This window comes from Bos grunniens, chromosome 7, assembly GCF_055505025.1.
Source record: "Bos grunniens cultivar Pamir isolate PY7600 chromosome 7, Bosgru_T2T1.0, whole genome shotgun sequence".
NCBI lineage: Eukaryota > Metazoa > Chordata > Mammalia > Artiodactyla > Bovidae > Bos > Bos grunniens.
In genome coordinates, this window is record NC_141171.1 from 1,027,004 (window position 1) to 1,039,116 (window position 12,113).

The 12,113-nt window shown below is 44.9% G+C and overlaps 1 protein-coding gene across 1 annotated transcript in view; it reads left to right on the forward strand.

Annotated features, from left to right (window-relative positions):
• Window positions 1–12,113, forward strand: part of GFPT2 (glutamine--fructose-6-phosphate transaminase 2) — a 46,219-nt gene that overhangs the window by 24,588 nt on the left and 9,518 nt on the right. The window contains exons 7-13 of the mRNA XM_086407838.1: window positions 289–350; window positions 1,910–1,989; window positions 2,426–2,543; window positions 7,822–7,985; window positions 9,378–9,473; window positions 9,553–9,650; window positions 9,922–10,042. Of these exons, the coding sequence (XP_086263964.1) occupies window positions 289–350; window positions 1,910–1,989; window positions 2,426–2,543; window positions 7,822–7,985; window positions 9,378–9,473; window positions 9,553–9,650; window positions 9,922–10,042 (739 nt within the window). The remainder of the gene's footprint in view (window positions 1–288; window positions 351–1,909; window positions 1,990–2,425; window positions 2,544–7,821; window positions 7,986–9,377; window positions 9,474–9,552; window positions 9,651–9,921; window positions 10,043–12,113) is intronic.

The window sequence follows — 12,113 nt, forward strand, 5'->3', positions numbered from 1 at the left end:
CAGAAACTGTTCCTTCTGGGCCTGGACAGGGTGATTCGTATTGCTCACGATGAAATCCACAAGTTCCAGTCTTTGGCACTTGATTGTGGTATGGTCGGTTTCTCTTTCCCTTCCTAATATCCCTGTGCACATGCCGTCCTGTATTCAGTACCCTGAGTGAGTGACCCCAGGACCGCCTGCAGTGAAGAGGCCCCAGGAGAGCTGTCTGGACTCGTGGACTGACAGGGCTGCAGCAGCCTAGCTTAGCCAGAGTAAGTTGTTCCTCACTCTCCTTTCTTGTCTTTTCAGGAAGGTGCATTTGCCTTGGTTTTCAAGAGCATCCACTACCCTGGAGAAGCCGTGGCCACAAGGTAAGGCGGAATACACTGACATTTCCAGTTACAAATAAATAAAATCACTTAGCTTGAGGCACAAGGTAGGAGCAGGGCTTCTGGCAGAGTGGAAGGGACTAAGGGACAGCCGTGGCTGGAATTTCTGATGTAATTAAAAGAGAAACTAGAAAATTGGATATTTATTTGAAATCTCTAGATTTTTTTTAGGAATTGACAACAAATTCAAACTAAAAATTGTATAGCGAGGGCAGATCCAGGTTTCAGGTCAGTTTCAGAAATTCCCTTTAGAAAAAGTATGTAAAATTATGAACATGAAATCAGGAACACAAATGAATGTTGATTTGAGTCCAGTAAAGAAGAGGCCTTGAAAGCCAGGAGCTTAAACTTCATCACCTTCACGCCGGGTGTGACCCAAGAGTCAGCTGAGAGGCCTGGGTCAGCCCACACGTCCTTCTGTCAGAGCCCTGTGCTGTGCGGCCCCCAGTACTGTGTGGGTCACACAAGCGGGTGTGTAAGTGCCGTCACGTAACCACCCACCTGTGCATCCACCATTTGTCTATCTACCCGTTCATCTGTTCGTCCCTTCTGTCCATCCACAGTCAATCTGACCATCTACCCATTCATCTATCCATCACTCCAACCAATATTTGTGGACACTTACTGTGTGCTGAGCTGGGGACTCAGGGCCACCAGACCCTTAAGGACGGGACAGTTGTGCAGGAGGACAGAGCTGGGCTGAGAATGTCGTTCTCTGTGATGGGGGCTGGGAGGCAGTGCACAGGGGGCCCAAGGGGAAGCAGGTGTTGGCCTGGGTAAGGCAGGCCGAGAAACCAGCGTGAGCAAAAAGCTCAGAGCCTCGAGTGAGGGATCTGCAGTTATGCCAGGGTGGTGACAGGGAGGGGCACTGGTGGGACTTAAGGCTCCTCTAGTCTCAGTGGGTACTTACTGACACCTTCTATGTGCCAGGCATAGGTGACAGCAGCGAACAAGGTTGTTTGGACACTACCCCGTGAACCCCAAGAGCTGGTGGGGAGTTGGGAGGTGGGCAGAGGCTCAGATCTGTAGGATCTAGGGTGCCCTGTGGTTGCAGGCTTCCTGCTGAAGGTATCGGGGAGCCATGGAGAATGTACCTGTGGCCCAGACCATCACAATATCAAGGCAGGACATTGTGTGAATGTACTATAATTTTATTTTTTCTGGATCAGGAACTAAACTGCCATTTGGAATTTAAGTCTTTCAAATTATAGAATTATAAAATGCTAGTTGGTCCCTGTCACATTTTGAAACTCCTTTTAAAATCTATTATCAAAAAAAATAAAATAAAATAAAATCTATTATCATGATGTTACTATTTTGAATGCAGAAGAAGGTAGTGTGAAGAAGCAATAAAGCTTTATTTTTCTAAATTATCTGTAATTAGTGGTTCTATAACTTCTGGGACAATCTTTGGGATGTCCTGGGGTTACTTTGCCCTAGGAAGGGGGCTTGATGTGGATACCATCTCATGTTCAGAGGACACCCAGCCCAGCCCAGAGTGTCAAGGCAATAGGTAATTCAGTTCCCTCTTATCCTTACAGGAGAGGCAGTCCCCTACTCATCGGAGTAAGGAGCAAATACAAACTCTCCACAGAACAGATCCCCGTCTTATATAGGACACGTAAGTTTCTTGAGAAGGATTTGAGCAGCACGACACTGTTGCGAAGGCAGCAGCTCCCCTCAGAGGCAGGATGCGTCCCTTCACTCTGCTGGGACCAGGTCCAAACGGTTTTCATGCAACTGAGACTTGTCTCCATGTTTTCAAAAGCTTTTTATCATGTATATTTTCAAATTTGCACACAAGCCACGGGAGCCGCATGTGGTTCTGTTACCATAAAGGCAACCACGTCCTGATTTGAGTGTTGATTTGGTTTGTTTTGTTAGCAGTCAATTCAGAGCTCTTCCTATTTGGAGATCTTTTACACAATTTGGCTGATACAGACAAAGCTAAAACTTGCACATTTCTGCACACGTATTCAAAGGGGAAACTGGCTTCTTCCTGTTGTTCAGAGGAAATAGTTTGAACAGGATTTGTGATCCTTCCCTTCATTTTCTAGGCAATATTGAGAATGTGAAGAATATCTGTAAAACAAGGATGAAGAGGCTGGACAGCTCGACCTGCCTTCACGCTGTGGGCAATAAAGCAGTGGAATTCTTTTTTGCTTCTGATGCAAGGTAGCTAGACCTTGTTTCCTTTCTTTCCTGCTGCTGTAAGTCACTTCAGTCGTGTCTGACTCTGTGTGACCCCATAGAAGGCAGCCCACCAGGCTCCCCCATCCCTGGGATTCTCCAGGCAAGAACATTGGAGTGGGTTGCCATTTCCTTCTCCAATGCATGAAAGTGAAGAGTGAAAGTGAAGTCACTCAGTTGTGTCCGACCCTCAGCGACCCCATGGACTGCAGCCTACCAGGCTCCTCCATCCGTGGGATTTTCCAGGCAGAAGTATTGGAGTGGGGTGCCATCCTTTCTTTCCAAGGATGATGTAATCAAGAAAGACTGGCTGAACACCCTCCTTTCTTACTTACCCTGGACTTGAGCTGTTTTCTCAAGGCTCAGCAAGGGGAAGAGGTGATGGCCCTCCCGAGGGAGTCCTCGTCCAGTGACCACTTTTGGCCTGGCTGGCATCAGCACCCCTGCTGGCCAAAGGCGAAGCCCACTGATCTAACAACATGTGGGGCTGTACGGAATAATTGAATTAGTTGCCAACATTGTAAAACTGGGAAATTTTCCATAAAAATCTAAACATCTAACTTTCCTGGAAAACCAGCAGATTTGAGCACACCAGACAGCTCCCTCCAGTCCTTCCTGGGGCCATTCAAAGGCTGCTCCCTTTAGATGGGGCAAGTGTCTCCAGACCTTCGGTCCTTCCTGAACCTTGCCTGCCTTTACCAGCGTCTGACCATTCATAAAAGAGCCAAGATTGAGGGTTCTGGCCCAAAGGATCCCAAAGTCCATGTTCTCATCAGTACACCAAACAGTAATTCTGAAACTTGAGAAAGTACGCTTCATGCCCATTTTAGTGTATCCCAAAAATGGATACACACAAATACACTCAGAAAAGACAACAGCACTTTCCTGCTGGTTGAAATAGAAAACCATCATGTGTGCTTAGTCGCTCAGTCATGTCCGACTCTTTGCAAGTCCATGGACTGTAGCCTGCCAGGCTCCTCTGTCCATGCGGATGCTCCAGGCAAGAACACTGGAGTGGGTTGCCATGCCCTCCTCCAGGGGATCTTCCCAATCCAGGAATCAAACTGGGTCTCCTTCATTGCAGGCAGATTCTTTACCAACTGAGCCACCAGGGAAGCCCTAGAAAACCATCATAAACCACCACCTCCTTTATCTAAATCTTTATTATGCCTTTTTTCCCACCACCCTCTGGTAGGGCCTTGATGCGAAGCAAGAAGGACACCAGGTGAGGCCTCCTGGGAAACGTGAAGTAACAGCAGCTGCAGCCCAGGCTGCAAGGCCTATTTCAGCCCCAGCCAGCATTGTACTTAATGCTGGTTAGGAAAGGGCAGCAGTTCCCAAACTGTGTTTCTTAGTGCACCATTTCAATGAGAAACTAATATTTCAATGGTTCTAAGACATATAGTTATCTCATAGATTTTAGTATCTACAAGTGAAAGTGAAAGTCGCTCAGTCGTGTCCGACTCTGCGACCCCATGGACTATCCCCATGGAATTCTCCAGGCCAGGATACTGGAGTGGGTAGCCTTTCCCTTCTTCAGGGGATCTTCCCTACCCAGGAATCGAACCCAGGTCTCCCACATTGCAGGCGGATTCTTTACCAGCTGAGCCACAAGGGAAGCCCAGTATCTACGAGTAGCATCTTACAATTATAATTTGCTATAGTGCAAGGAGATCCAACCAGTCCATTCTGTAGGAGATCAGCCCTGAGATTTCTTTGGAAGGAATGATGCTAAAGCTGAAACTCCAGTACTTTGGCCACCTCATGCGAAGAGTTGACTCATTGGAAAAGACTCTGATGCTGGGAGGGATTGGGGGCAGGAGGAGAAGGGGACGACAGAGGATGAGATGGCTGGATGGCATCACTGACTCGATGAACGTGAGTCTGAGTGAACTCCGGGAGTTGGTGATGGACAGGGAGGCCTGGCGTGCTGCAATTCATGGGGTCGCAAAGAGTCGGACACGACTGAGTGACTGATCTGATCTGATCTGATAGTTTTAATCTTTTAGAAGTACATAAAATAATCACAACCTTAAGATCAATATTACCTTATATTCATTGAAGTATGGTAGATGTTTCTCAAAAAGAAAAGCCATAAGTACATGCAAGAGTAAGCAATTATTTATAGGCAATATGATTATACACTTTTGTATGATTATATAAAACCCACCTGAAAGGCTGTCAGAAGTAATACTCATGGCTCTTCAGAATATAAAGATGTGGAAACTTGACATCCCAGCAGTAGCCACTTTGCTGTCAGCTCAATGAGATGGGTATTAGGGGACCACATCAACCCTGTCCCCCACTCATGTCTCCATAAGTGACTGGTACGGCTGGCTCTCAGCAAACCTTTGTTGAATGGAAAAAAGTAATCTATTTACCATGGCTGGAAAAAAAAAAAAAGTTGTACTCCCTTAAAATAAATTTAAATAAAAATAATTCAGAATCTGTTTGGAGAAGACTGCAAAAGTTTACCATAAGAAACGAGAGCTGAACACAGGGAGAGATTCCACATTCCTTGGTAGGAAAGTCATGTCCGACTCTTTGCAACTCCATGGACAATACAGTCCATGGAATTCTCCAGGCTAGAATACTGCAGTGGGTAGCCGTTCCCTTCTCCAGGAGATCTTCCCAACCCGGGAATCGAACCCAGGTCTCCCACGTTGCAGGTGGATTCTTTACCGTCTGAACCACCAGGAAAGCCCAAGAATACTGGAGTGAGTAGCCTATCCCTTTTCCAGCAGTTCTTCCTGACCCAGGAATTGAACTGGGGTCTCCTGCATTGCAGGCGGATTCTTTACCAGCTGAGCTACCAGGGCAGCCCTAAAATAAATTTAAATAAAAATAATTCAGAACCTATTTGGAAAAGACTGCAAAAACTTACCATGAGAAACAAGAAGAGATTTGAATAAAGGGAGAGATTACCACATTCCTTGGTAGGAAGGCTTAATATTATTATGAAGACATTAATTGGTTTACAGTTAATTTAATAATTTAAAATTATTTTTAAAGAAATTGACTCTTCTTAAATTAATCTGTAAATTCAATGCTGTCATTAAATCTCTGACATTCTTTTGTTTGTGTACGTTTTTGGAACTTAAAAAAGTGATTCTACAGTGTACTGTGTATAGATGAAAAAGTACATATTGGAAAATAAGAGTGGCGGAGGTGACCCTCTCGTATATGAAAGCATGCTGTGGCGCTCTCGTGACAACAGTGACCAGCATGCACTGTGCACTTACAGCTGGACACTGTGCAGAGGGCTTTACCAAGACTCTCCCGTGCAGTCGTCACGACAGGCCTCTGGAGAAGACACAGTGGTCACCTTCCATTTTGAAGTTGAGGAGCCCAGGACGGGCTTAGAGGGGTCATGTCTGTGCTGTCCAAGGCCACAGGCTGGTAAAAGACAGGGATGAGGACTCCACCTCAGGTCTAACTCCTGGACCTATAATCTTGATGACTCCCTATCCATTCTGTAAATTAAAACAATGATTATATTTAAACATGCAGATTATATGCACACGTAAATCAAACACACATATTAAGCCCTGTCTGAAGGAAAGTACAGTGTAAGCAGTATTTCTTTATTGGAGATTGAATCAGGCCATTTTTACTTCTTCCTCTTGTTGACTGTGTTTTCTGCTTTTTATTCAAAGAACATATATTGTTTAAAATATTTTTTCTAGTGCAAGGGCTTTCCATACTACTTTATCTTTCTTCACTAGGATCTGGAAATGCCTCTCTTAGAGCCCTAAACTTGATTGTTTTCTCTTTTTAACTTTGCACCAGAAGTTTTAAGTGCTCATTTTTCTGCACAGGGTACATATTGGTGTAGCACTTGGTGGCATGAGTGTTTTTTTCTCTCATGGTCCTTCAAGTACCACCTTCATAGTGTTAAGTGTTAGTCGCTCAGTCATGTCTAACTCTTTGCAACCCCATGGACTATAGCCTGCCAGGCTAGACTGTCCATGGAATTCTCCAGGCAGGAATACTGGAGTGGGTAGCCATTCCCTTCTCCAGGGGATCTTCCTGACCCAGGGCTCTCCTGCATTTGCAGGCAAATTCTTTACTGTCTGAACCACCAGGAAAGCCCGCCTTCATGGCTTTTGCCGTATCTGTGTACCACCTGTACTGTTGATTACCTTTCTTTTTCATTTACCATCTCAAGGGAAAAATCATTATTACTTTCCACACAGAGAAAGTTAGTTTGAAAATAAACACAGTGACTGCACATTTCATTAATGGATAGATCTTATATTACTTTCCACACAGAGAAAGTTAGTTTAAAAATAAACACAGTGACTGCACATTTCATTAATGGATAGATCTTATAGTTACCTTTAAGTTCCCCCCCTTTGCTTGCATGCATGTGTATGTGTGTATAAGAGAAGTCATCTGTCCGAATGAGTTTCCCTCTAAATGGATTTTGTTGTGTGCCTCCTCCATGTTCTTCTGTATTTCCTGCAAACAGGAGTTTACAGGTATCTAGAAGCTTGATCATCAGGTTTGATTTTTTTTTTTTTGGCAAGACTATTGAATAGGTAGTGTGTACTTCCATCAGAAGGCACTAAGTTTCATTGTCTTTTTGTAGTCTTGTTAAAATCCGCATCACCGGCCTCTTTCATCCATTATAAAGCAGCTCTCAGATTTTCATCTCTTTGTGTCAGTAGCCACTGATAGACCTTGATTAGGGCTATTAACAATTATAAGTTCATAGGTTGATTATTATAATTCTGTCAGTCCTTCTTTATTAGCTGTGTTTCCCCCCTATAAAGAGAAACTTGCCTTCTTAAAATGTGGTTATTCTGAAAGATAGATCATTTGGAAAGGCAAGATAAATGTTCATACTTTCCCTTTATGATTCAGAATAATGTGTTAGTTCTTGAACATTCTCCAAAGTTGACGTTGTTTGGATCCTGGTTTGAAGAAAACAATTATAAAAGGACATCTATGAGATTATTGGGGAAATTTGAACATACTGGATATTTGATGATATGGAGGAATAACTATTACTCTTAGACGTGATAATGGTATTTGAGTAGGATTACAAAATAATTCTTATCTTTTAGAGCTATAAGCCAAAAGGTTTACAGATGATTTGATGTCTGGGTCTGGCTTAAGGGGCGGGAGGTATGAATTAGTGTAAATATGGCATATCGTAAAGTGCAATTCAGTGCTACTGATACGGACCCACAGTTGAGACGCAGTGAGTAAGTGTCAAGGGTGGGCCCTGTCTCTGATACCCATTTTTTCCTTGCTCCAGTGCTATCATAGAGCACACCAACCGGGTCATCTTCCTTGAGGATGATGACATTGCCGCAGTGGCTGATGGGAAACTCTCTATTCACCGGGTCAAGCGTTTGGCTAGTGATGACCCATCTCGAGCCATCCAGACCTTGCAGATGGAATTGCAGCAAATCATGAAAGGCAAGTGTCTTTTGAGAGTCCCTGTGCAGCAACCTCAGGGGCATGTACTCTGTGAGGGAGACTCTCTTCCCTATCCAGGGTGGGCACCACAGCCTTCCTGCCTGCCCTAAGCACTGGGGTGGGGCTGCAGGTGGTCTGTGGTTCATGCAGCTCAGGATTGTGGGGTGCCTGGCCTGGCTACTCCAAAGGGAACTTCTGACTGTGTCCAGGTACCAGGTCTTCCTGCTTGATCTGACCCCAGTCCATCAACTACCTCCCTTTAGAACTCTCTAGGACACATTCCTACAGGCCTGCAGTAACAGGAGACTGTGGACTACTCTCTCCTTGCCAGGGGAGCCCGTCTTCCTGCACCCACACTGGTCTTCCTGCACACTCTTCTCCACAGGGCCACCGGGGTAAACTTTTAAGAGCGTGAATCATACCCTCTTATCCTGCTGCATAAAGCCCTCCGATGGCTTCCCACTGCTCCTTGAATAAAACCCTCCCAGCAACAGCCCACAACCACCCACACCCAGCCGGGCACCACCTCATGCAACCCTTTCTCACTATGCCTCTGTCTGCCCATCCCGCCCTCCTCACCGTTGCTCAGACAAGTTGAATGCTTACTTACCTGCAGGGGGTACTCACTCAGCTTCTCACAGGACCAGCTTCTTTTAATCATTTCCCCTGAAACGTCACTCCCTCAGAGAGCCCTTCCCTGATCTGTATCTGCAGCGGCCCCTACCTATCCTCACTTGCTCTGTTTGCTTCATGTCACTCTTTCTACAAGTCCTCTGTGGAGGGCAGCATTCAGAGACGCTGCAATGCTGGACATCATGCATCTGTTTGTCACAGAGGGCACTCCCAGCCCGTCTGCACACCTGTTGACAGGCATCAGGCATAACACCTGTCAGGAGGTCTGGGATAGTATCTGGTTTCATTCAGATCAGAGCCCTGGAAAAATGGTCTTTTTCAAAAGGTGTTTTTCTTTTTTGTTTCAATACAGAAGTTAGGAGTGTATTTGGTTTTGAAAAGTGGTCTATTTCCTTAGACTTGCTTCATGTGCACTTTCCTAAGTAGGGGGGTAGTAGGAAGTAAAGCATCGTACTTTCTTGTGGCCTTGCTAAGAGGAGCATGGCCCAGGAAGGCCAGCCACGCATCTGTTGCTTACATCCCTCCCTCCCTCAAGCTGCAGGGTATGATATGCACACTGAAGACAGTAATCATGCCTGACCTGACTCATCACCATGAGTCTCAGATGGGACAATACCTGGAGATACCCTTCGTAATCTGTAGTGGCCTATATACGTGTCCCTGTGACTGCATAACAACTTTTCTTCTTGATTAAAAGCTAAGCAGTGGTAGTGTAACAAAATTAAAATTGACTCATCTTGTTGATGTTTGTTTGACCAGGTAACTTCAGTGCATTTATGCAAAAGGAGATATTTGAACAGCCAGAATCCGTTTTCAATACCATGAGAGGTCGAGTGAATTTTGAGACCAACACAGGTAATCCCTCATCCGAGCCCTAGGCCTATGCATGGTCCCTGTGTTGTGTCAGCATTAATGCCCTGCGTGTGTCCTGCAGTGCTCCTGGGTGGCTTGAAAGACCACTTGAAGGAGATCAGACGATGCCGACGGCTCATTGTGATTGGCTGTGGGACCAGCTACCACGCCGCTGTGGCCGTAAGTGCGACAGGCTGGACCCTCGACAGTGCCTGGGAGGCAGTGTCGGCTAGGGCAAGATGAGTCTTAGATCCTGTCCTGTGTCTGGGCTTCCAAATTCGTTGCCATGAGCCAGTATGAGAACTGGCGTGGAGCCCTTTCTCCTGCAGTTTGGCGTGTGAATGCCTGAATTTCCCTGCCCACCTGTACGCAGTGGTGTCTTAGAAGCTCAGCTGTCTTTGTCCCTGTAGTGTCCGTAACTGACTTTAGTTTCCTTTTTTGTTGGCTTTAGACGCGGCAAGTTTTGGAGGAACTGACCGAGCTCCCCGTGATGGTTGAACTTGCTAGTGATTTTCTGGACAGGAACACACCTGTGTTCAGGGATGACGTTTGCTTTTTCATAAGCCAGTCAGGTAAGGGTTGTGGTTTTCAGTAGCTCACCTCAGGGCTCTGTCCTCTCAGTGAGGCACCACACAGCTCCTCGCCTCCTCCATCCAGCGACATTCTCTGCACACAGATTGTGTGCCACATGCTCTGAGGCACAGGGTCATTTAACCCTCAGAGCCATCAACTGCTGTCCCATTTTATGAGGAGGGCCATGCAGCGAAGTTTTTCCTTCTCCTGACATTCCAAGTCCAGGACTTAAGAGCCTCCTCACTGAGGTACTCATAAATGTGTGCTGGGTTTAAATTAGAGGAAAGTTTCATCATGCTACTGGTTGATCGTACCTTTAAGAACTGTTTGGGCACCAGCAATCCAGCAGTAGGAGGCATAGACACTGTTCACATGTAGAGAGTCCAGACTACCCTCTCCCAGCTCAGGAAACCCTGTCTGGGTGCCTTTCTAACATTCTGGAGCGTTTGCTCCAGCTCAAGGCAGGACAGGGGGTCAGAGAGGTGATGCACAGCCATGTGCTTGGAACTCATATGCATGAGCTCTGGGAAAATTCTTATAACACTTAACTATGCAGAATTCCAAACCTTTATAGAAGAAAGACACATGAGGAAGCGCCTAGGCTAAGCAGTTATGTTATGAAATACCTCACCCATTTTGTATTATCAAAGCCACTTTAACCTCTCCCTTTCATTAGGTTATTTAAAAGTCAATATCAAACATGTTATTTTATCCATAAATATTTCAAAACGTATCTATAAATGATAAAAGAAAAAATATAGCACCAGTGTCATTATCACAACTGCAGCATTAACAGAATGCCCTCGTATCTTTTTATGCTGTTTTCAGTTTGAATTTTTAATAGTATTTCCATTTCAATGACAAGCTAAGAAAAACTAATGCTGACATACCCACTATCTAGCTGACCACCTCGTTCCCAGGTGCTGCCCTCTAACTTCAGTTGCCACTTACCTTTGGGTTTATAATTCTGTCAGAGCCTAAAAATGTTTCGTGAATTGGTGGGAGCCACTAACCAAAGAATGGAGGTGCATTTAATGTGGAAATAATGCAGTTTTACCTTATGAGTGACTTCATAGAAGGGGGTTAAAGTTTCATTTTGTTTAGCTCTTTACATTAAAATTTTTTAAACTATCAAAAATGGGGACACTGATGAATATAGATCTGTCCCCAGCTCCCAGCCCTGGCCCCCACTGGTGCTGAGAAAGGGCCATGTGGCCCGTTGTGCTAGATGCAAGTCTGAGTGGAAACAGGAGAGGAGCAGTGGGCCGCAGTTCCAGCCAGCACTGAAACAAAGTCAGGGCAGCAGAGCCAAGAGTGGTGGCTGTGTGGACACTGAATGTTTGATTTTATGTTCTGCATCATGTCTAATTTCACTTGAGTTCTTTAGGACTTACCAACAGGGACTTCTTGCCAGTTTATTCATGAACCTATTTAAATTTTTTTTTTTCAATAAAAATAATTTGAGTCCACACTCGGAGGCTACAAGAAATGTTTTCCTTTAAAACAAGATCTGTTTGAGAAGCACTATTTAGGAGCATTCTTGCTTTTTAAATATTAAATTTCAGCCCATTCTGAATGAGGTCGTTTAGAGTCCAAAAAAGAATACTGGGAGCCAGGCCCAAGCCAGGCCTACTCCATCACCCACAGCTAATTGGCCTTGATCAAGAGAAGCGTTGATTTCCTCCGTCTCTGAACACCTCATCCTAAAAGGGAAATGGAGGTGATGCCTCCCATTGGGGAGGAGTTGTCATGAGAATTCAGTGAGACAGTGGATGAGAAACTACTTGTCACATAAATAGTAGCGAAATCTTGAATCTGAGAATCCACCAGGGCACAAGGCTAGACAGAGTGGGTTAAATAGGAAATGGGAAGTGAGATAACAGAAGAGTAAGTATAAACCACTCTGTCTTACAATTCAAGAAAAATTAGAGAAGACCAGGGACAAGAGAGTCTTAAGCCATTTTTAGAAAAACATGTCTCACATATTTTTCATGAAAACCTCAATTATGGAATTTAAATGTTCTGTTTAACATTCAATCACACACAAACTTTTAATAAATTCCTTCCAAG